At 44.8% G+C, this 23,905-nt stretch overlaps 1 protein-coding gene across 1 annotated transcript in view; it reads right to left on the reverse strand.

The window, feature by feature from the left end:
• Window positions 1-848: 848 nt before the first annotated feature.
• The window catches only part of LOC126281652 (putative inorganic phosphate cotransporter), a 257,128-nt gene continuing 234,071 nt past the window's right edge, over window positions 849-23,905 (reverse strand). The window contains exons 8-10 of the mRNA XM_049980811.1: window positions 12,321-12,565; window positions 7,945-8,080; window positions 849-1,471 (exon numbers count right to left, since the gene is read on the reverse strand). Coding sequence (XP_049836768.1) covers window positions 1,446-1,471; window positions 7,945-8,080; window positions 12,321-12,565 — 407 coding nt within the window. The 3' untranslated portion in view covers window positions 849-1,445. The remainder of the gene's footprint in view (window positions 1,472-7,944; window positions 8,081-12,320; window positions 12,566-23,905) is intronic.

Below are 23,905 nucleotides of genomic sequence, written 5' to 3' on the forward strand. Positions count from 1 at the left end.
TGGCTACTTAAATGCCGTCTGATAAAAATCTGTAAACCCGACATTGTAATTGCTTTATGAGGGAAGCAAATTACAGAAGGGTTTATTAAGAGTGGTTACCTAACTTAGTAGCTAGTTGGCGCAGGTGACAGCTCTCTTACATTCAAACGGTACCATTAGTGCCTATACATAGCAGGTCCACAGCATCAAGAAATGAATACAAAGCGACAGTGAAATAATAATCAAGGTTAAATTTATCATGAAAAGCATGAGATTGACAGTTCGTTAGTGAAGCTATTTATTCAGTTACGTCCAAGAACTTGAGCCGCAAACATTTCAGTATTATTGTTCATTGCAGATAAATCACCGTTCGTATGGACTGTAAGTAACTGTTATTATAGTGCAAATATTAAGTAAATATTAAAACAGCGAGTTCTTAGCGTAATTGGAAAGTAGTACTCTGTTTCTTTCAGTCTAACTCATTTTGTGTTGAGTTTACAATCTGTATCATACAGTCCATGTAAGTATATGCAAAACAGAGGTGTTTAATGATAGTTAATATTCAATACCATGCATAGAATTGTATTTAGAGTTTCTCAGTTCATGAACAGTCTTTCCGCATTCCTAACGACTCTCCTTCATGATGCGATATACGGAATACAATGAATGAATGAACCAATGAACCCATGTCTGAATGAAAGCAAAAGCAAGTGATGCGTACTGCGAATATGGCATTATAAAGCATTTTTCTATGTAGAATCAAAAATATTCAAGTGTCTACGGTCGTATGCAAACGTTTTTATTTAGTATCAATGAGGAACCTTTTCGAATCAATATTGTATATGACAGAGGCATTAAATATAAAGGAATTTCTGTTCAAGAGAGGTTTATTAACCTTTTGTATCACAAAAAACTTACATTGGTCTAATAGGCAACAGACTTTTATCACAGCTTCCAAAGAGACGCCTCTCAAAACAGAAGCAGAAACAAGCCATACGAAAATAATACCCTCGTCTCACATTTATACATATATAATTATGGATGCCTCAGATCTCTTGGTCTCGTTGGAATCACATCCTTATTCATGAAAATTCTTTAGATAATTCACATGAGTGTCTGATAATACTTCGAGTTATGTTAGATTAAGTTATAGTTTCACAGCCGCTTCTCTTGCATCATAACTGTCAACCTTCTGTTGTAGGAGTATTAGTTCTTGAATGTTGCGATGTGGATACTACATTTTATTTTGCAAGTATATATTTCGTATCGAATAAAATAAAATATCTTTCCTCTAGCCAATGCTGTTAAGTCACTCAAGCTGCGGAAATGGTGGATGTTTAGCAGAGTTTTGCTTTCCGGTTTCTTCTTTATGTACAAAGTTTTATTGTGAAGAATCTTGTGTCTTAGACATATGTGACTATGTGATCTGTCTCTCTCACTATACTTCTGGCGTCATTTGAACTGGCTCACACAGCAACCTTTTCTGTAGTTTCTGGAAAAGAAAAAAAGAAATTTCGTTTGTTAATTGCGAAATAACAATATGGTCCACGAGTTAAAAAATGCTTCTCATGTATTTCCAGACAACACAAATTTAATTAAAAGCAGAGTTCTCAGCACTCACAAGTGCTCCATCCAAGCATTTGCAGCAGCAAGGAAGTGGAGAAAACGGGAGACCTGCCATTTTTAGATGTGTGGGTCCGCAAAAAAGATGGCGGTTTCGTGGGTCACAGTGTGTTCCGTAAACCAAGTCACACTGAGCTATATCTGCAAGATACGAACTGCCATCACCAATCCCAACGCAGAGGTATATTACGGACTCTCGTCACAGAACTAGAGTTATATCAGTTTCAGAGAGCTTATCAGCAGAGCTTATTCATCTTCGCTTTGTATTTGTACAGTACAGGTACTCTGATAAACAGATTCGAAATGCGTTTCAACCGGCATGCATTAAACCTCAGTAACTGCCAGAGGGAACGGAGAATTCCACGAGGATGGTTTTTTTATACGATGTTGGTGTAGGTCACTTGAGATATGCGAGCTGTTCAAGAAACAGCAAATAAAATTTTCCTGCCCCCCTCCAGCTAGGTTCTGTTAAAGATAACCTAAATCGGAGGAGACCAGAGATGCATAATATCCCGTGCCAGTGCAGGAAATCGTACATTGGCCAGAAGTGTCCCACTATTTAGGACAGATGCGCTGAACACAGATGTCACACCAGACTGGGTCAGGCAGGAAAGTGTGCTGTTGCTCAACACTGTCTCGAAACGAGACATAACATGAAATATGGAGTGTCAAAGATCCTTTCGTCCTCCTCTACGTACTGGGACTCTATCATTAGGGAAGCTGCCGAAATGCGTTTGATTAAGAGAGACACGGGATTTGGATTTAGCAGAGCATGGTAACCAGCACTGCAGGTACTAAGGCATCGTCGGCTGCACACAAACGAATCAACACAGACGGGTGATCGGAGACCGGACACTTAACATGAACGCCAACACAATGTGTGCGAAAATCGCTAGGCAGCGATTTGCGACCGCGCTTTTCCCGCGTCGCGCTTGTGAAGACGGTGGCCTGTTTCTCCGCCTGGGGCCCTCGATGTAGTCGTGGCAACATATCATAAAGCACCTGAAGATGATGAGCAGCTGTCTCGTTGAAATCTTGTGCAGCTTCCACAACATTATCCGACGCAACGCCCGTGAACCACTCAGACACAATTAATTCTGCCTCCTGATTTAAAAAAAATGACATATCATAACATAAAGTAAGACCAATAGTGGGCCAATAATCGGAGTCCCATTGTAATTTCTCCCCATGTGGATGATATCTCCGTATTACTCTAGCAGCCTAGCATAAGATTCTGCGTTTTGTTTCTTAAATAAGAACTAAACTAGGCATTTGCTGAACTGCGTATTCCATAAAGACATAGAATAGAGAAAAATAGAAAAATACAATTACAGGAATGATGTTCCGGATATGTTAGAGATCGGCCTTTTTCTCTCAGTTGCGAGAACATAGAGGAAATTTCACTTTTTAACAGAACGGAAGACGATCCCACTAGCATCTGTATGTAAGAGTGTTCTTTAACAACTATACAGGGTGGGCCATTGATAGTGACCGGGCCGGCATCAAACGGAAAAACTACAAAGAGCGAAACTCGTCTAGCATGAAGGGGGAAACCAGATGGCGCTATGGTTGGCACGCTAGACGGCGCTGCCATAGGTCAAACGGATATCAACTGCGTTTTTAAAAATATGTTCGTGTAGTACGTAAAGAAATATGACTGTTTTACTTGGACCACTTTCTTTAGCTTTGTGACAGATGGAGCTGTAACAGTCACAAACGTATAAGTACGTGGTATCACGTAAAATTCCGCCAGTGCGGACGGTATTTGCTTCGTGAAACATTACCCGTGTTAAAATGGATCGTTTACCAAGTACGTAAAAGGTCGATATCGTGTTGATGTATGCTATTGTGATCAAAATGCCCAACGGGCGTGCTTTATATATGCTGCTCGGTATCCTGGACGACATCATCCAAGCAATAATAATAATAATGAGCGTACGGCATTGCCGGCCGGGAAACTCCTCGCGGAGCGGTTCGGCCGCCGCTCCACAAGTTCTTTACCGCCACTACGGCGACTTGCGAGTGAATGAGGATGAAAGACACACAACACCCAGTCAGGTCGAGGCAGAGAAAATACCTGACCCCGCCGGGAACCGAACCCGGGCCCCCGTGCTCGCAAAGCGAGAACGCTACCGCAAGACCATGAGCCGCGGACATCATCCAAGTGTCCGGACCGCTCGCCGGATAGTTACGTTATTTAAGAAAACAGGAAGTGTTCAGCCACATGTGAAACGTCAACCACGATCTGCAACAAATGATGATGCAGGTGTTTTAGCTGCTGTCGTGGCTAATCCGCACATCAGTAGTAGACAAATTGGGCGAGATCGGGAATCTCAAAAACGTCGGTGTTGAGAATGCTACATCAACATCGACTGCACCCGTACCTTAATTCTATGCACCAGGAATTGCATCGCGACGACTTTGAACGTCGTGTACAGTTCTCCAACTGGGCACAAGAGAAATTACGGTACAATGACAAATTTTTCGTGCGTTCTATTTGGCGACGAAGCGTCATTCACCGACAGCGGTAACGTAAACCGGCATAATATGCACTATTGGGCAACAGAAAATCCACGATGGCTTCGACAAGTGGAACATCAGCGACCTTGGCGGGTTAATGTATGTTGTGGCGTTATGGGAGGAAGGATAATTGGCGCCCATTTTAACGATGGCAATCTAAATGGTTCAATGTATGCTGATTTCCTACGTAATTTTCTACTGATGTTACTACAAGATGTTTCACTGCACGACAGAATGGCGATATACTTCCAGCGTGATGGACGTCCGGCACATAGCTCGCGTGCGGTTGAAGCGCTATTGGATAGGATATTTCATGACAGGTGGATTGCTCGTCCAAGCACCATGCCATGGCCTGCACGTTCCTCGGATCTGACGTCCCCGGATTTCTTTCTGGGGGGAAAGTTGAAGGTTATTTGCTATCGTGATCCATCGATAACGCTGACAACATGAGTCAGCGCATTGTCAATGCATGTGGAAATATTACGGAAGGCGGACTACTCGCTGTTGAGAGGAATGTAGTTACACGTATTGCCAAATGCATTGAGGTTGACGGATATCATTTTGAGCATTTATTGCACTAATGTGGTATTTACAGGTAATCACGCTGTAACAGCATGCGTTCTCAGAAATGATAAGTTCACCAAGGAATCACATTGGAACAACCTACCTGTTACCAACTGTTCGTTTAAAATTGTGAGCCATATGTTTGTGACTATTACAGCGCCATCTATCACAAAGCGAAAAAATTGATGCAACTAAAACACTCATATTTCTTTACGTACTACATGAATATGTAGTGAGCCAACCATAGCGCCATCTGGTTCCCTCCTTCAAGCTAGACAAGTTTCGTTTTTTGTAGTTTTTTCGTTTGGCCCTTTCTTCGTGATATATTTGGCCCAGTCACGATCAATGGACTACCCTGTCCAGATCTCGCCCTGTATTACTGGCACCCACAATCTCCTTTTTTTTTGGGGGGGGGGGCGGTGTTTGTGGACCACTTTGTCTATGTTTCCAACAATCAAACAACTTTGGCTGCATTAGTGAATGCAGTAACTGGAGACATGCTTGGAAAATGTATGGGCGAGTTGGACTTATCATCCGGATGTTTGTCTCAAGTCCAGTGAAGAGGATACTGATCATTTGTGAAAGGTAAATGAAAACTTTAGGCCTAAACTTAAATATAAGAAATAGCCAAATGTTATATGGGCATATATGTGCATCCTTGTCAAATGGGATGGTTCTTTTCGAAATAACGTGACAGTCGTATATGTGTAAGGAGCATTCAAATGATACGACTTTATTAAATCAAAAATGTAGTTGTACAAATAGGCTGCTGTCGGATCCGGGCCTGGACCCAGTGTCACACTTCGTCGTTCGTTGCGAATCCATGTCGACGTACAGCTTGTTTTAGAGGTCCAAACATATGAAAGTCACACTGTGAAAGGTCGGGGGGGGGGGGGGGGGGGGGGAGCGATCTCCTACACTGGAAGACTGGAAGAGCATCGTCTCCCAGTGACTCGCGCCCCTCAAGTGATCGTTTGCGCCATTCCACAACACTTGACCGACTCAGAGAGTATTCACCGGACACAGCCTTCATCCGTCGATACATTTCACGACCTCCAACTCCCTCCGCGGCCAAAAATCGAGTCACTCCTTGTCGTTCCTGCTTACACGCCTCCATCTTTGGTAGTGGACGATTACTCGTGTGACCACCTTCTCTTCGGCGTGAAACCACACTGGCGTGCGTACGCGTCAGTCTCTCTACTAAAAGATGGCGTCACCATACCAGCAGTTACGTGTTTGCCACCTTACGTTTAAGGTACAGGTAGACCCACTGATCAGGCTTCATTTGAATGAACCCCATAAGTTATAATTAATCCACTGTTTCTACCCCCATTCAGTTATAACTGTAGTCTTGTGAAGTAGGATGGATCTTTTTGGCACACACTGTATTACTGACAAGCTGTCCCCAACAACGCATTGCTGTGGCTCAGTCTGGTTAAATGGTAAAGGAAGAGAAGAGGAAGCACGCGGTTCTGGTATGAATGCGAATTGCATGTACGTCCTAATCTCCTTTTCTCCCATGTCTCTGTCCTCCGCCTTCCCCTCTCGCTGTCCAGCCCATTCCCTCTGTCCATCACCTCCTTCCCCATCTCTTTGACCATGAGCCATATTTATTGTTATTGCATATTCAGATTCTGTAGTAGTATTCTAATCATAAGCTGATAAGCCATAAGTACACGTATCCTGTTTGCTAATGTGAAAATTTCAAACAAATCGGAGATTTAAGATTTTGAACAAACATACATTTACAATTCGTACATTTCCATATATATTGACACAACTCGCCAGTCATCCAGCACGCTATTCATTCGTTTGTTTCGTCAGTCAACTCCATTCAATCGAGACATCGAGTAGTTGTACTTTCCTATGCAGCACACGAGCTCACGTCATCGTATTTTACACGTTTCTGTGTAGCACATGGGTAGCTTAACACATGCCTACGAGATAAGTCGGGCCCATTCTAGTGATCTCGATACATTATTCTGCCTGGCATTTGTTCGAGAAAAGCCGCGAATATTCTACTGTTTTCTTGTACAGAGAACCTTCGGTACGTAGCGTTATAAATACGGACTATTCGCCGAATAGGTAACGGCCTTCCCGCAAAGGCTACACAGGTTCCCGTCAGATCACCAAAGTGCAGCGTTGTCGGGCGTGGTCGACACTTGGATGGGTGATCATCTTGGCCACCATGCACTGTTGCCATTTTTCGGAGTGCACTCAGCCTCGTGACGCCAATTGAGGATCTGTCCGACCGAATAGTAGCGGCTCCGGTTAAAGAAAACCATCGTAACGACTGGGAGAGTGGTGTGCTGACCACACCCACCTCCTATCCGCATCCTCAATTAAGGATGACTCGGCGGTCGGATGGTCCCGATGGGCCACTTGTGGCCTCAAGATGGAGTAAATTCGCCGGATAGGAAACTAGTTTACTTTCAGAAGCAGAAATATTAAGACTCATGAATGAATAAGTAAAGGTAAAGGTAGCCTTAAGAGACACTGTAAGCGGAATGAGGGAAAATTACCATATATTAATGAAAATAGAGCAAAAGTAAAAATCCGAAGTTTTCGAAATGCATTCGTGATAGAGAACAACAAGGTTAGGATTTCAGTGAGGAGAGGTTCCTCAGCAAGAGCCGTTTATAAGCTAACAACGCCGTGATTTCCTATTGCTAGACGTTTTTGGTGAGGGTTGCAGCAGCAAAAAACTGTCAGTAAACATTCTGCATCAGAGGATCTTTTCTTTGTATAGGAATAATTACGAGCCTCAATAAACGTTTAGAACTAAACCTGTTCATCGAAAATGGTCTTCGAAGGAAACTTCGTCCTTGTTTTCCAGCTCTCTATTTAGAATTCTAGTTGCTCTGAACTCATTTCCCTTCGCGGCCCACTTACGAACCATACAACTGCGTCTTCTCATTTCGCTATTCAAGCGTTCTGTAACTCTCTGAACTGCAATTAAAGAGATGACTCGAACATTTTCACGTATTAATCCAGTCAGTGCTATGTTGAAAAGCTAAACCGGACGTGATTGGAATGAAAATTTTCGTGCCCGTGTGAACATTCATTAGCGCAAGTTAAACGTACTTGGCGCACATAAACACGTCCACGTAAAACCCGCTTTACAGATACATGTTTCTGAACATCATGATTCGGCAGCTGATGATAGATATTGACTGTGTACGGAGAATACATTCACAAATCTGAGAGAGATTCAAGTAGGACAACTAGAACTAATTAGAAACTGTTCAACGAACTCACCTGTTTTCTTTCCTCTCGAATAGTTAGGGTCGTTCCAAGGTTGAACTTCACCTTTAGCGAAAATAACGAAAATCAAATTGCCCACAAACAACATTCCAGCTGCCGTGAGGAACACAATTCTCCACTCTTGAATGGTCTGTTTGATAGAATTAATAAAATCTCAAAGTTAATGAGAACACCTCACAAATTGATCATGAATATCTCTAGTCACTAGTTTACACACTATACCTTAACTTACCGCTCTGAAGTCATAGGCAAAATAAATAAAAATGGCTTCTCACTAATTTACCCAGAGATGTAGTACATATGCAAGTAGTGGGATATAAAGAGTTCTAGCACACTTTTGAAATCAAATTGATATGCTACTTAATTAAATTGGACCGTTAATTACCCCTTCCCCTTAATTTATTGTTGTGCAAATTGATTTATGACTCCACACAGAAACCTACTGTTATGCTAATTACTTCGGCCTCCTAGGGATAATCCATCCTTCTGAGAAACCCACCATCTCTCCCCCTAATCATCCTATTCCCCCAGCCTTCTGGAAAAAAAAGAGACATTTTTTCACACCCCTCTTTGGTTCAGTTGTGAGCCACTTTTCCCTCTCATGAGGAAATCCCCCACTCCCCTATCTCCTCCCTCACTTTCCCTCTTCTCACTCCCATCTGCAATGCTGCAGGGAAGAAGATAAAGTCTGTGGTGAGAGGAAGGATGTCACAACACGAAATTCCAATCAGTGTCAATAATATATTGTTGAATTCAATTTGCATATTCTGTATTTAATCAGTTTATTGAAGACATGGCTCCCTCTCTTCGGCAGAGCTCTCATCTGCATCCCCTGGCCTCACTTCTAATCATCTAATTATTGTAACCACCAAGGAATGGGATCAAGTGTGGTATATTAGCCGCCGGCTGGTCCCGGCGGAGGTTTGAGTTCTCCCTCGGGCATGGGTGTGTGTGTTTGTCCTTAGTATAGTTTAGGTTAAGTAGTGTGTAAGCTTAGGGACTGATGACCTTAGCAGTCCCAAAAGATTTCACACACATTTGAATTTTATATTAGCCACTGTTTTCGATAGTTTATACCACCGGCTGTGGACCACAAGCTGGTGTCCTCTGATATGAAATAACCAGTAAACTTACTTCTGCTCTCTCTCACGTGGCTACTTCCTGTTGTAACACCTGAATCTCAAATCTGTAAATCAAGGTGACGAGGGGTCTAAATTTGTTCTCGTGGCCTCTGAATCAAACACCAGGTAGCGGCATTCTTGTGATCAAAAAAGTCCACACTCACTACTTGCCTCAGTCGCTCCCAAGTGGTTAGTTCGTGCTTCTGTGAACACAGTGTCTAAACAAGCAGACAGAGATTTTCGTCTGTCCTCAGAATACTGTGTTCATATTGACTATATCTGGGGAAGACAGGAGAGCTGATACAATTGTGACACCAAAAATGGTGGGGAACAGCCCATTTGCACTACCCTATCACATTAATTATTTAAAAGTTTACAAGAGTCAAACAGATTGTTTAAAACACTCACGACCTTACGATGATTCTTCTTCATGTCAAAACATACCTTCAATGTTTGAGAATCGCACACAAACATTTTACAAATCAGGTAATTTAATATCTGCCACAAGTAGATCATAGTGCTAAATATGTCTGAGGTCTTGTATGTACCAATATTTGAGTACACAATAACTTCTTCCATCACAATGTTACCACTAAACATATCCGGCGAAGAATATCCTTCCGATTGCACCAACTGCCAGAGAGCTGTGGACGCGCCGACTGGGAGACGGCTACACATGCATCGCCCACACCAGCAGTTGCATCTACGCTGCCTGATCAAAAGTATCCGTACACCCCCAAAAACTTACGTTTTTCGTATTAGGTGCATTGTGCTCCCTCCTACTGCCAGGCACTCCATATCAGCGATCTCAGCAGTCATTAGACATCGTGAGGGAGCAGAATGGGGCACTCCGCGGAACTCACGGACTTCGAACGTGGTCAAGGTGACTGGGTGTCACTTGAGTCATACGTCCGCATGCGAGATTTCCACGCTCCTATACATCCATAGGTCCATTGTTTCCCATGTGACAGTGAAGTGTAAAGGTAAAGGTATACGTACAGCACAAAAGCGTACAGGCCGAACTTGTCTGTTGACTGACAGAGACCGCCGACAATTGAACAGCGTCGTAATGTGTAACAAGTAGACATCTATCCAGACCACCACACAGGAATTCCAAACTGCATCAGGATCCACTGCAAGTACTATGAGAGTTATGCAGGAGGTGAGAAAGCTTGGATTTCATGGTCGAGCGGCTGCTCATAAGCCACACATCACGCTGGTAAATGCCAAATAACGCCTCGCTTGGTGTAAGGAGCGTAAACATTGGACGATTGAACAGTGGAAAACGTTGTGTGGAGTGACGAATCACGGTGCACAAAAATGCTTCAGATGGCTCTGAGCACTATGGGACTTAACATATGAGGTCATCAGTCCCCTAGAACTTAGAACTACTTAAGCCTAACTAACCTAAGGACATCACATACATCCATGCCCCAGGCAGGATTCGAAGCTGCGACCGTAGCGGTCACACGAATTCAGACTGAAGCGACTAGAACCGCACGGCCACACCAGCCGGCCACGGTGCACAACGTGGTGATCTGATGGCAGGGTGTGGGTTTGGCGAATGCCAGGTGAACATCATCTGCCAGCGTGCGTAGTGCCAACAGTAAAGTTCGGAGGCAGTGGTGTTATTGTGTGGTCGTATTTTTCATGGATGGGTCTACCACCCCTTGTTGCTTTCGGTGGCACTATCACAGCACAGGCCCACATTCATGTTTTAAGCACTTTCTTGCTTCTCACTGTTGAGGAGCAATGATCGAACACCTGTGGATAATACGCGGCCTGTAGCAGAGTGTTTACACGATAATAACATCCATGTAGTGGACTGGTCTGAATTCTAAAGAACACCTTCTGGATGTGAGAGAGAGGGCGTGAGGCTCCTGCATATTAAACCAGTACGTGAAATAGCATAACTGAGTTGTGTTTACAACAGTATAATAGCGATTTTACATGTATTTTATCGACAGATTGTAATACAATGGATGGGCTGGGAGTGTGTGTCAGAGTTGGATGGTATAAACAGAAATAGGAGACCACACTTGGTAAACTGTAAGATCACTTGGTGTGATGAACGGCAGCTAGACCTAAACGTGGAAAAATTTAAGTTAATGTGGATAAGTAGGAAGATCAAACCTGTAATTATCGGATACAGTATTACCAGTGTCCGGTTTGACACAGTCAAGTCGTTTAAATATCTGGACATAACGATGCAAAACGCTTTGTGATGGAATGGGCATGTGAAACCTGTGCTAGGGAAGGTGAATGGTCGACTGCAGTTTATTGAAAGATTTTTAGGAAACAGTGGTTCACCGATAAAGTAGACCACATATAGGATGCTGGTGCGACCTATTCTTGAGTATTGCTCCAGTATTTGGGATCCGTACCAGGCCGGATTGAAAGAAGACGTCTAAGCGATTCAGAGGTCGGCTGCTAGATTTGTTACCGGTAGGTTTGACAAAACATAAGCGTTGTCTAGATGTTTGGGAACTCAAATGGGAATCCCTCGATGGAAGCAATGTTATTTTTGAGGAACACTATTTAGAAAATTTAGAGAACTGGCATTTAAAGCTGACAGCCGAACGATTCTACTGTTGCCAACACACATTGCACGTAAGGACCACAAAGGTAAGATAGGAGAAATTAGGTCTCATACGGAGGCATACAGATAGTCGTTTTTCCCTCGCTTTTTGCGAGTGGAGCACGAAAGGAAATGGCAAGTAGTGGTACAGGATACGCTCTGCTAAGCATCATATGGTGGCTTGCGGAGCATCTATGTAGATGTTGGAATATGTTACACCTTTTTAAGACCTCATATTAGTTTCTGCTTATTTGTTTTAAAAATATGTATGATGTTGTCTGTATGCAGTTAGATTGCGTAAAATATTACTTTACCTACATACAAATCACATAAAAGTATCTATGTATGTTCTATAAAAGTAAACTGACAAAGATAGCTCGCGGTCAAACCAGAAAAAATGCACGTGGCATCCGGCAGCTCTCAGTTCTCGTGCAATCTGTCGTAGCTGCCATCTTGTGACGATATGCCGCACTACGAAGAAAAGAGCTGCTGCCAACCGTGCCAAGCTAATGGATGACTGATAGTACAATGTCATTTTAAATGCGTTGGGACTCTTAGGGCTCCTACAATAACTGATGGAAAGCGGTGTTGGTCGTGAACTGTATTGTCGATTGTAGGGTTAAAAGTGGAGCCGAAATTGAATTTTACTCTATGAAGCCCTTTGTACTTACGTTCTCCTTGACTATAGCCCCCACATAAAGTGGTGCAGCGATGGACGTCAGTGTCCCGATACAATCAGTAACACCCATCATCAGGCCAGAGAAGTTCGGTGCGATGTCAATAAGGTTCATCATCAAACCCATGATGGTGAGGCCATTGAAACCGATGGCGACAGTCAACAAGATCACAGCTGCCGTTGGGTCCTCTAGTGGGATGAAGCTGAGGGCTACTAAAGCCGCGGCTGGGAGCCAGGAAGCTGGAACACACACTGAATACTATTTTCCCAATTCAGATAAGATAAATATGACTTTATTTAAGAAATAAGAGATGGCTATTACGGAAAGTAATAAGTGATTTCTCTGAGATGTAACTTCTCGAAGCAGAGTTCATGATTTACATTACTGCTGACTTCCTTGTCGGTCATATAATACAATACAATGTTTCACGGTGATTGGAAGTTTTCAGTACGCTTCTAATTGAGATTGGAACACTATATTTATTGAGCATTGTCTTGAATCACTTGTTGATGTTTTTAAATAATTCACTTATTATTTTTATTATTTTACTTGTGTCATCTACCTCTACGTTTAGTGGTGTAAAATTTTTTAACTTTACTTCACATTTTTGTTTACAGCAAATTCATAACCTCTCACAATAAATGTAATACATAGGGGAGAATGTTCTACATTGGATCACATTTCATACATTTGCCTCTAGATAAACTCTATAATAAAAGTATATTATATTTTATTATTCCATTTCAAAAGAAAGCATTCATTTTGTATGTGCACCGATCTTTTTCTGAAATTACAAAAATTACTTTGGAAAATTAAGGTTTTTCCAAATGTGAAAATATGTTCCAAGCTACAACATGGCTATGAACAAATATTCTGTGGAATTTTAAAAGCACGGCAGTCGAGAAAATGTTATCAGTACTGCATTTAATACCCTATCTGTTGCATTATTACTCCGCTACATACCAATAATAAGTCAATGAAATCATATTAAGCTGGAATATTACCAAATACGAGATACAAGTTAAAAGTAAGTACAATTTAAAATAGAACCTATTGGAAACCATAACCAATTTCCATTTTCAAAAAAGGTAAAATTCTTAATATATTATAACAGTTCAGTTAATTTGCAAGTACTGCATATTCCATTGTAAAAGGCCGTCTGTTTCAAGGTGAAAGATGATACATGATCGACGACGTATGGCTTAGCTGTCAATATATTACATTAATAAGTCTAAAAATATATATCATTTTGCTGACAATAAAATTCTGTACCTGAAGAATTAACAATATATTCCAAAGAGCTTAAATATATTGTACAGGACTTAAATGACATTAATAAGAGATATTTACAAAAGCTATGCAAAAGACAACCTCGTATCCAACAACAACAGAAACTGTAGAAAATGGAAAAAACTGCTTACGGAGTTTTATAGCATCCATTCCTTTATGCGATTCTAAAACCCGCCACGAACTGAAGTACCGAACACAAAACATACCGTTACCCTTTTTAAAGTATCCTTCCAGTGCAACGCTCTCACACACTGATCTGCGTATGCTCCACTGGCCATTACAATTGCAGCATCATAGAGTAGTTGCAAATCACATTTAAAAAGAACAGGAAGCGTAGTGCTTGCTTGCATGTGCAAATGGTAACGTTTCAGCGCCACTGGGCGAAGTGGGTAGGAATAACATCTGCACCCTGCAAATAAGGAAAGATTACATGACAGGTTTCTAATTCCATTTGCATATTGGCTGTTTGCGAAAACATAGCTCGTGTCGAAACTGGCGTACAATCGGTCTATCGTTCTGCCATATTGCTTCTCGTACCGTTGCGATGCTACGACTTTCATGCAGAAATAGAACTGATGGATTCAGGAGCATACTGAGCGTCATGCAGAATCCCAGCGACCCCACGCGACCAGCAGCCGTGAAGATAGATATCTTGTGCACTTGGCCCTGGAGGACGTACAGGCACTTCTGGTACTCGTACGTTGTTTCGCAAGCAAGTCAAGTATCCCTTCAGAAATTCAATTGTATCCCCTTAGGGAATGGCACTGAATCATCAAAAGGTCAGCTATGTGTTAGCTGACTGTCATGCAGTAGATTGCCCGTATTTGTTGCTTCAGATAGTATTAGTATGAAATGACTACTTATCCATTTCCACCACGGCCGGTAGGTCAGGGCACAGCAAAACTAATCTCATTCATTGGGGTTCAGACTGCGGATTGAGGAGTGCGTGTTACCACGCTGAGACTATTAGAAGAGCAACCACGGGTGCCGATGATGACGGGGTGTCATATAGGTTCGGTACCTGTACAGTGGCCAACGTGATTGAATCTGTAGCCTGTGGAAAGCTGAATCCACAGCTGGTGAGGCCTACTCACTGTAGAGCGCAGGTACCCTCAGGCTCACTAGTTTCACCCAGCTACGCCTGAATTAACCACAGGTTCTAGGCATGACGCGAAGGCGTTGGAGGACATGACTTGGACCTATTACTTCTTATGTCAGTGTTTTGTTCCTCTTCATTTGGCAAGTAGTCGCCAAGCGCATTTTGATTCAGATCTTCCACTGCACATCCGATAGTGACTGAGAATGCTCGTAAGCCAGTGGTGCGGCAGTTTCAGGCAGTATTATGGTAACTGCCATGTAGACTGCAAAGGTGCTCATTGTATCTCTCAGAGGAAACGCAGACACTACGCACACGTTCAGAAAAAATGGAACACCTTGAACGCCTATGGACAGGACTTACATATTCACAAGACATGTACATTAGTATGCTCTGCAGAAATGACTAGCAGTTGAACAATGCCGGCCCGTGGGTTCAGGGTCAACATCGACATCGCGCCGCATCGCCACCTATCGGTAATAAATAATAATTAATTGAAACCCTCAGCTGCCGGCAGGTGTTGTAGATATACCTCGATGGTGACAGGTGAAAATGTGTGGCCCGACCGGGACTCAAAACCGGGATCTCCTGCTTACATGGCAGACGCTCTGTCCATCTGAGCCACCGAGGACACAGATTAATAGCGCGACTGCAGGGACTTATCCTTTGCACTCTCCCTATGAGACCCACATTCCTAACTGTCCACAATCTACATACGTAATGTACCTAACAAGTATTTGCCCATCCACTCATTACTCGCGCACCCTAAAGTGATGATTCCCGTAAGAGTTCGGGTAAGCTGTGCGCATGTTTCTGCACATTCGTCAAAAGTAGATGGAGAAGGTCAATGGGTGGGTAGCTTTCAAGTATATATATGAGGATAGTAACTGTTCTCAAAAGAACAGAGACCACTGATGACCGTGCAGCTTCTCTAGAATAAATGATAATTAATTGAAACCCTCAGCTACCAACAGGTATTGCTGATATACACTCCTGGAAATTGAAATAAGAACACCGTGAATTCATTGTCCCAGGAAGGGGAAACTTTATTGACACATTCCTGGGGTCAGATACATCACATGATCACACTGACAGAACCACAGGCACATAGACACAGGCAACACAGCATGCACAATGTCGGCACTAGTACAGTGTATATCCACCTTTCGCAGCAATGCAGGCTGCTATTCTCCCATGGAGACGATTGTAGAGATGCTGGATGTAGTCCTGTGGAACGGCTTGCCATGCCATTTCCACCTGGCGCCTCAGTTGGACCAGCGTTCGTGCTGGACGTGCAGACCGCGTGAGACGACGCTTCATCCAGTCCCAAACATGCTCAATGGGGGACAGATCCGGAGATCTTGCTGGCCATGGTAGTTGACTTACACCTTCTAGAGCACGTTGGGTGGCACGGGATACATGCGGACGTGCATTGTCCTGTTGGAACAGCAAGTTCCCTTGCCGGTCTAGGAATGGTAGAACGATGGGTTCGATGACGGTTTGGATGTACCATGCACTGTTCAGTGTCCCCTCGACGATCACCAGAGGTGTACGGCCAGTATAGGAGATCGCTCCCCACACCATGATGCCGGGTGTTGGCCCTGTGTGCCTCGGTCGTATGCAGTCCTGATTGTAGCGCTCATCTGCACGGTGCCAAACACGCATACGACCATCATTGGCACCAAGGCAGAAGCGACTCTCATCGCTGAAGACGACACGTCTCCATTCGTCCCTCCATTCACGCCTGTCGCGACACCACTGGAGGCGGGCTGCACGATGTTGGGGCATGAGCGGAAGACGGCCTAACGGTGTGCGGGACCGTAGCCCAGCTTCATGGAGACGGTTGCGAATGGTCCTCGCCGATACCCCTGGAGCAACAGTGTCACTAATTTGCTGGGAAGTGGCGGTGCGGTCCCCTACGGCACTGCGTAGGATCCTACGGTCTTGGCGTGCATCCGTGCGTCGCTGCGGTCCGGTCCCAGGTCGACGGGCACGTGCACCTTCCGCCGACCACTGGCGACGACATCGATGTACTGTGGAGACCTCACGCCCCACGTGTTGAGCAATTCGGCGGTACGTCCACCCGGACTCCCGCATGCCCACTATACGCCCTCGCTCAAAGTCCGTCAACTGCACATACGGTTCACGTCCACGCTGTCGCGGCATGCTACCAGTGTTAAAGACTGCGATGGAGCTCCGTATGCCACGGCAAACTGGCTGACACTGACGGCGGCGGTGCACAAATGCTGCGCAGCTAGCGCCATTCGACGGCCAACACCGCGGTTCCTGGTGTGTCCGCTGTGCCGTGCGTGTGATCATTGCTTGTACAGCCCTCTCGCAGTGTCCGGAGCAAGTATGGTGGGTCTGACACACCGGTGTCAATGTGTTCTTTTTTCCATTTCCAGGAGTGTACATCGATTGGGACAAATGAAAATGTGGGTCCCGACCGGGACCTATCGGTAAAGTGTACCTACGGCTTTCGTTTCCGCTATTAAACGAAGGTAATGGATCAACGTATCTTTAACAGACGTGCAGGATGTGCTGCAGAGGAATGCGCTAACTGTACCGTGAATTTGAAATAGGGTGCATTACGGGCGTGAGAGAATAGGGTACATCCATCTGGGAAGTTGCTGCTCTTGTGGGACGAAGTGTTTCGGCGGTGCAATAGGTGTGAAGAATGATTCACGGAAGGCTGTAGAATACGTTGAGATGGGTCAGGTCATACTACCCAGACCAACCCCTGAGATGATCGACACCTCATGCAAATGGCATTGTAGGCCAGATCCGCGTCCTCCTCGGCTCTGGTGCAACAGTGGAACGTGGAACACGTCGTACACTACCAGGGGGATAGCCCGTCGCCGTTCATTGCTGCTTCGGTTACGTGGGATTCGTTCATTTCTCCGCCTACCTCTGACGAATGTGCAGAAACATGCTAGACGGCAATGGTGTATGGAACGACGGCACTGAAGACAGGAATGGCATCAGATAGCGTTTTTGGACGAATACAGGTTCTGGTTATTTGAAAATGATGACCGCATTTTGGTTCGTGCTATTGGCACCACCACAAACCACAGGTAATGCATGTCCAGGGCACTGTGACCAGTGTGACGGACTTGAAAGACATCCTGCGACCCATCATACCCTCTCTGCACAACACTCCAGACGCCATTTTTCAGTAACACAATATGTTACAGCACGCTGCTGCACGACCTCGTGCCTTCCTGGTGTCACAGGATGTCAACCTTCTGCCCTGGACCGCCAGCTCACTATAGCTGTCGCCAGTAGAAAATGTGTGGGATATGGTGAAACGATAGGTGCAGTGCTGTGACGCAAATGCCAACCACCACAGATCAACTTTGAAACTTTGTGAATGCAGCATGGATGGCTATAGCATTGGATGTACATGCACCTTATAGACGTCGATGCCTTGATGCTTGGAACACGTTATCAGGACCCATGGTGGATGCTAGCCCTACTATGCAACAGGACACATGCTGACCGAGGTGACTGAAATGAGAATCATTTCTGCAGAATGTGCTGACGTATATGTTCTGTCAATATGAACGTCCTATATAGAGTTGTTGAAGGTTTCCTTTTTTTCCTGGATATGAGTGTAGCATACCACATGTAGACCAATACCTCAGACAACTACCCGAGCAGAGACAAATTCTGTACCTGAAGGATTGATAATATATTTTTTACAGCCATTAAATGTGTGTAACGCAAATTAATTACAAATATTGTGCAGAAACCCAGGATTTGGATTCTGGTTCCCGCCCCCTCATAAACTGACACCTCCAACAGCTATTCTAGCTTTCACCACTTGCACGTATGGTAATTACCAACCACACTACTCAAGTTCCCATTGCGTGTGATGAGTAACTGACGAAGTCTTCGACATAAGCCTCTACTGCACCGATATTTCTGTTGAGACCACATTTTATTCTAGCAATCAGGCGATTGAGTAGCTGAGAGACAGTTTTAAGAGTAATCGCCACCCAGTTGACGAGGTGACAATTTGGCCACTGTGCAATGGCATTTCGTTACTAATGACTCCCACATTCAGTAATGTGGCCCAACATCTCAAACGATGACCCTGAAAGCTTACCCTGTTGAGACCACATTTTATTCTAGCAATTAGGCGATTGAGTAGCTGAGAGACAGTTTTAAGAGTAATCGCCACCCAGTTGACGAGGTGACAATTTGGCCACTGTGCAATGGCATTTCGTTACTAATGACTCCCACATTCAGTAATGTGGCCCAACATCTCAAACGATGACCCTGAAAGCTTACCCTGTTGAGACCACATTTTATTCTAGCAATTAGGCGATTGAGTAGCTGAGAGACAGTTTTAAGAGTAATCGCCACCCAGTTGACGAGGTGACAATTTGGCCACTGTGCAATGGCATTTCGTTACTAATGACTCCCACATTCAGTAATGTGGCCCAACATCTCAACCGCCTTTAGTGAATTAGCAGTCTAGTTAAAAGTTGATTAACACTCTATAGTAAATTGATTTCTTAGGATGGATAGGATGTGTGGCTGCTGTGTACGGACGCAGGAGGAGCTGGCCACTCTTCGCGAAAAGCTGAGCGTGTTGATGGCCGCGGTCAGCCGTCTTCAGGCTGCTGCCTCGGAGTGTAGCGGCAGTGGGGAGTCTGGTGCGTCGCATGGTGCACCCCAGGTGTTACATGCTTCACCCACTGTCCCTGCTGTCGAGACATCTTCGCGGGTACCGGGCGCGGTTGGGCCACCCTCTCCCCAAGGGGAGTGGCGGGTTCAGCGGCGTTCGCGGCGCACGAGGCGGAGGGTCAATGTGGAGGCTGGCCGTGTGGCATCGCCCGCTCTGCCTGTGAGTGGACATGTGGCTGCTCCTTCAGCAAGGTCCGAGCAGGCACACGGGGGGAGGGGTTTATTAGTTATTGGGAGCTCCAACGTTAGGCGGGTGATGGAGCCCCTTAGGGAAATAGCGGAAAGGTCGGGGAAGAAGGCCAGTGTTCACTCTGTCTACTTGCCGGGGGGTCTCATCCGAGATGTGGAGGAGTACCTACCGGCGGCGATAGAGAGCACTGGGTGCACCCGACTGCAAATTGTTGCTCATGTCGGCACCAATGACTCTTGTCGTCTGGGTTCAGAGGTCATCCTCAGTTCGTACAGGCGGTTGGCGGAGTTGGTGAAGGTGGAAAGCCTCGCTCGCGGGGTGGAATCAGAGCTAACTATTTGTAGTATCGTTCCGAGAACCGATCGCGGTCCTCTGGTTTGGAGCCGAGTGGAAGGCTTAAACCAGAGGCTCAGACGATTCTGCGGAGAGCTGGGGTGCAAATTTCTCGACCTCCGCTATCGGGTGGAGAAATGTAGGGTCCCCCTGAATAGGTCAGGCGTGCACTACACGCCGGAAGCGGCTACGAGGGTAGCGGAGTACGTGTGGAGTGCACATGGGGTTTTTTTAGGTTAGAGAATTCCCTCCCTAGGCCCGACAAGACGCCTCCTGAGACTTGGCAAGGCAGGAGTAGGCAAAATGCAACAAGGAATAACAATATTAATGTGCTAATAGTAAACTGCAGGAGCGTCTATAGAAAGGTCCCAGAACTGCTCTCATTAATAAACGGTCACAACGCCCATATAGTACTAGGAACAGAAAGTTGGCTGAAACCAGACGTAAACAGTAATGAAATCCTAAACTCTGATTGGAATGTATACCGCAGAGATAGGCTGGACAGTGAAGGGGGAGGCGTGTTTATAGCGATAAGAAGTGCAATAGTATCGAAGGAAATTGACGGAGATTCGAATTGTGAAATGATTTGGGCGAAGGTCACGGTTAAAGCAGGCTCAGACATGGTAATTGGATGTCTCTATAGGCCCCCGAGCTCAGCAGCTGTTGTGGCTCAGCACCTGAAGAATAATTTGGAAAATATTTCCAGTAGATTTCCCCACCATGTTATAGTTCTGGGTGGAGATTTTAATTTGCCGGATATAGACTGGGAGACTCAAACGTTCATAACGGGTGGCAGGGACAAAGAATCCAGTGAAATATTTTTAAGTGCTTTATCTGAAAACTACCTTGAGCAGTTAAACAGAAAACCGACTCGTGGCGATAATATATTAGACCTTCTGGTGACAAACAGACCCGAACTATTTGAATCAGTTAATGCAGAACAGGGAATCAGCGATCATAAAGCGGTTACTGCATCGATGATTTCATCCGTAAATAGAAATATTAAAAAAGGTAGGAAGATTTTTCTGTTTAGCAAAAGTGACAAAAAGCAGATTACAGAGTACCTGACGGCTCAACACAAAAGTTTTGTCTCAAGTGCAGATAGTGTTGAGGATCAGTGGACAAAGTTCAAAACCATGGTACAATATGCGTTAGATGAGTATGTGCCAAGCAAGATCGTAAGAGATGGAAAAGAGCCACCGTGGTACAACAACCGAGTTAGAAAACTGCTGCGGAAGCAAAGGGAACTTCACAGCAAACATAAACATATCCAAAGCCTTCCAGACAAACAAAAATTACGCGAAGCGAAATGTAGTGTGAGGAGGGCTATGCGAGAGGCTTTCAATGAATTCGAAAGTAAAGTTCTATGTACTGACTTGGCAGAAAATCCTAAGAAATTTTGGTCCTATGTCAAAGCGGTAGGTGGATCAAAACAAAATGTCCAGACACTCTGTGACCAAAATGGTACTGAAACAGAGGATGACAGACTAAAGGCCGAAATACTAAATGTCTTCTTCCAAAGCTGTTTCACAGAGGAAGACTGCACCGTGCTTCCTTCTCTAGATTGTCGCACAGTTGACAAAATGGTAGATATCGAAGTAGACGACAGAGGGATAGAGAAACAATTAAAATCGCTCAAAAGAGGAAAGGCCGCTGGTCCTGATGGGATACCAGTTCGATTTTACACAGAGTACGCGGAGGAACTTGCCCCCCTTCTTGCAGCGGTGTACCGTAGGTCTCTAGAAGAGCGAAGCGTTCCAAAGGATTGGAAAAGGGCACAGGTCATCCCCGTTCTCAAGAAGGGACGTCGAACAGATGTGCAGAACTATAGACCTATATCTCTAACGTCGATCAGTTGTAGAATTTTGGAACACGTATTATGTTCGAGTATAATGTCTTTTCTGGAGACTAGAAATCTACTCTGTAGGAATCAGCATGGGTTTCGAAAAAGACGATCGTGTGAAACCCAGCTCGCGCTATTCGTCCACGAGACTCAGAGGGCCTTAGACACGGGTTCACAGGTAGATGCCGTGTTTCTTGACTTCCGCAAGGCGTTTGACACAGTTCCCCGCAGTCGTTTAATGAACAAAGTAAAAGCATACGGACTATCAGATCAATTGTGTGATTGGATTGAGGAGTTCCTAGATAACAGAACGCAGCACGTCATTCTCAATGGAGAGAAGTCTTCCGAAGTAAGAGTGATTTCAGGTGTGCCGCAGGGGAGTGTCATAGGACCGTTGCTATTCACAATATACATAAATGACCTGGTGGATGACATCGGAAGTTCACTGAGGCTTTTTGCAGATGATGCTGTGGTGTATCGACAGGTTGCAACAATAGAAAATTGTACTGAAATGCAGGAGGATCTGCAGCGAATTGACGCATGGTGCACGGAATGGCAATTGAATCTCAATGTAGCGAAGTGTAATGTGATGCGAATACATAGAAAGATAGGTCCCTTATCATTTAGCTACAAAATAGCAGGTCAGCAACTGGAAGCAGTTAATTCCATAAATTATCTGGGAGTAGGCATTAGGAGTGATTTAAAATGGAATGATCATATAAAATTGATCGTCGGTAAAGCAGATGCCAGACTGAGATTCATTGGAAGAATCCTAAGGAAATGCAATCCGACAACAAAGGAAGTAGGTTACAGTACGCTTGTTCGCCCAATGCTTGAATACTGCTCAGCAGTGTGGGATCCGCACCAGGTAGGGTTGATAGAACAGATAGAGAAGATCCAACGGAGAGCAGCGCGCTTCGTTACAGGATCATTTAGTAATTGCGAAAGCGTTACGGAGATGATAGATAAACTCCAGTGGAAGACTCTGCAGGAGAGACGCTCAGTAGCTCGGTACGGGCTTTTGGTGAAGTTTCGAGAACATACCTTCACCGAAGAGTCAAGCAGTATATTGCTCCCTCCTACGTATATCTCGCGAAGAGACCATGAGGATAAAATCAGAGAGATTAGAGCCCACACAGAAGCATACCGACAATCCTTCTTTCCACGTACAATACGAGACTGGAATAGAAGGGAGAACCGATAGAGGTACTCAGGGTACCCTCCGCCACAGACCGTCAGGTGGCTTGCGGAGTACGGATGTAGATGTAGTAGATGTAGATCTCAAACGATGACCCTGAAAGCTTACCCTGGGCCCTCATGGCGCGGGGGAGTGATTTATTGGGTAAAAACCATATTCATCCATAACCTTAGGGAGTGCACCTGATGATGTCCTCCCCAGGCACAAACATGCTGAAGATCTCAAGTCAGTCACCTGGCGGTACAATAAAACCAGGCTCCTGGGGACACTGCGCGGATGATGAAAGGTTGATGACAGTCTTGTCCAGGGGAGGCTTATACAAACATCTGAGCACCCTTCTTCACTAAGTCCCTAAGGTACACTCTGAGAGGACGAGCCATTATCTGCCTTCTACAGACCTAATTTTTTGGCGCGACGTAGCACCTTCCCACTTGCACGACTTGTCAGTCACCAGTCCAGGGCGAAAAACCCAGCCATCAGCTACAGCCACTCCAGTAAGCAACACGGCACCCATGGCGAATATCCTCACTTTCAGTGCGACTCCCTTTGGAACATGACAGACTGACAGCAAGGTCACCACCCTTGATTCGACAGCAGTGAAATGTGCGGTGGCATTGATGGCGCCATGGCCTAAGAAGAACTTCACTTCTGTGCACAACATCACTATGGACCTATCGGTTTGTGGAAGTTTTAAGCAGAACTAACTTTTCTAGACTGTCATCGTCATAGAGGTCTAGCACCTGACGCCATGGTATCTAAGTACCACTGGGTACACTTCGCGATAAGCCCTGGTTGCAGAAAAAATAAAAAATAAATGTTAACAGGTCTCATGCCCATTGAAAACATCTGGTCGTGGGTTTGCGAGAGACAGGCTCACCACCACTAGCCAGCCACTGACTGAAGTGGCAAGCAGTGACCTTATCCATATCTGTCACCC

This window comes from Schistocerca gregaria, chromosome 1, assembly GCF_023897955.1.
Source record: "Schistocerca gregaria isolate iqSchGreg1 chromosome 1, iqSchGreg1.2, whole genome shotgun sequence".
Classification (NCBI taxonomy): Eukaryota; Metazoa; Arthropoda; class Insecta; order Orthoptera; family Acrididae; genus Schistocerca; species Schistocerca gregaria.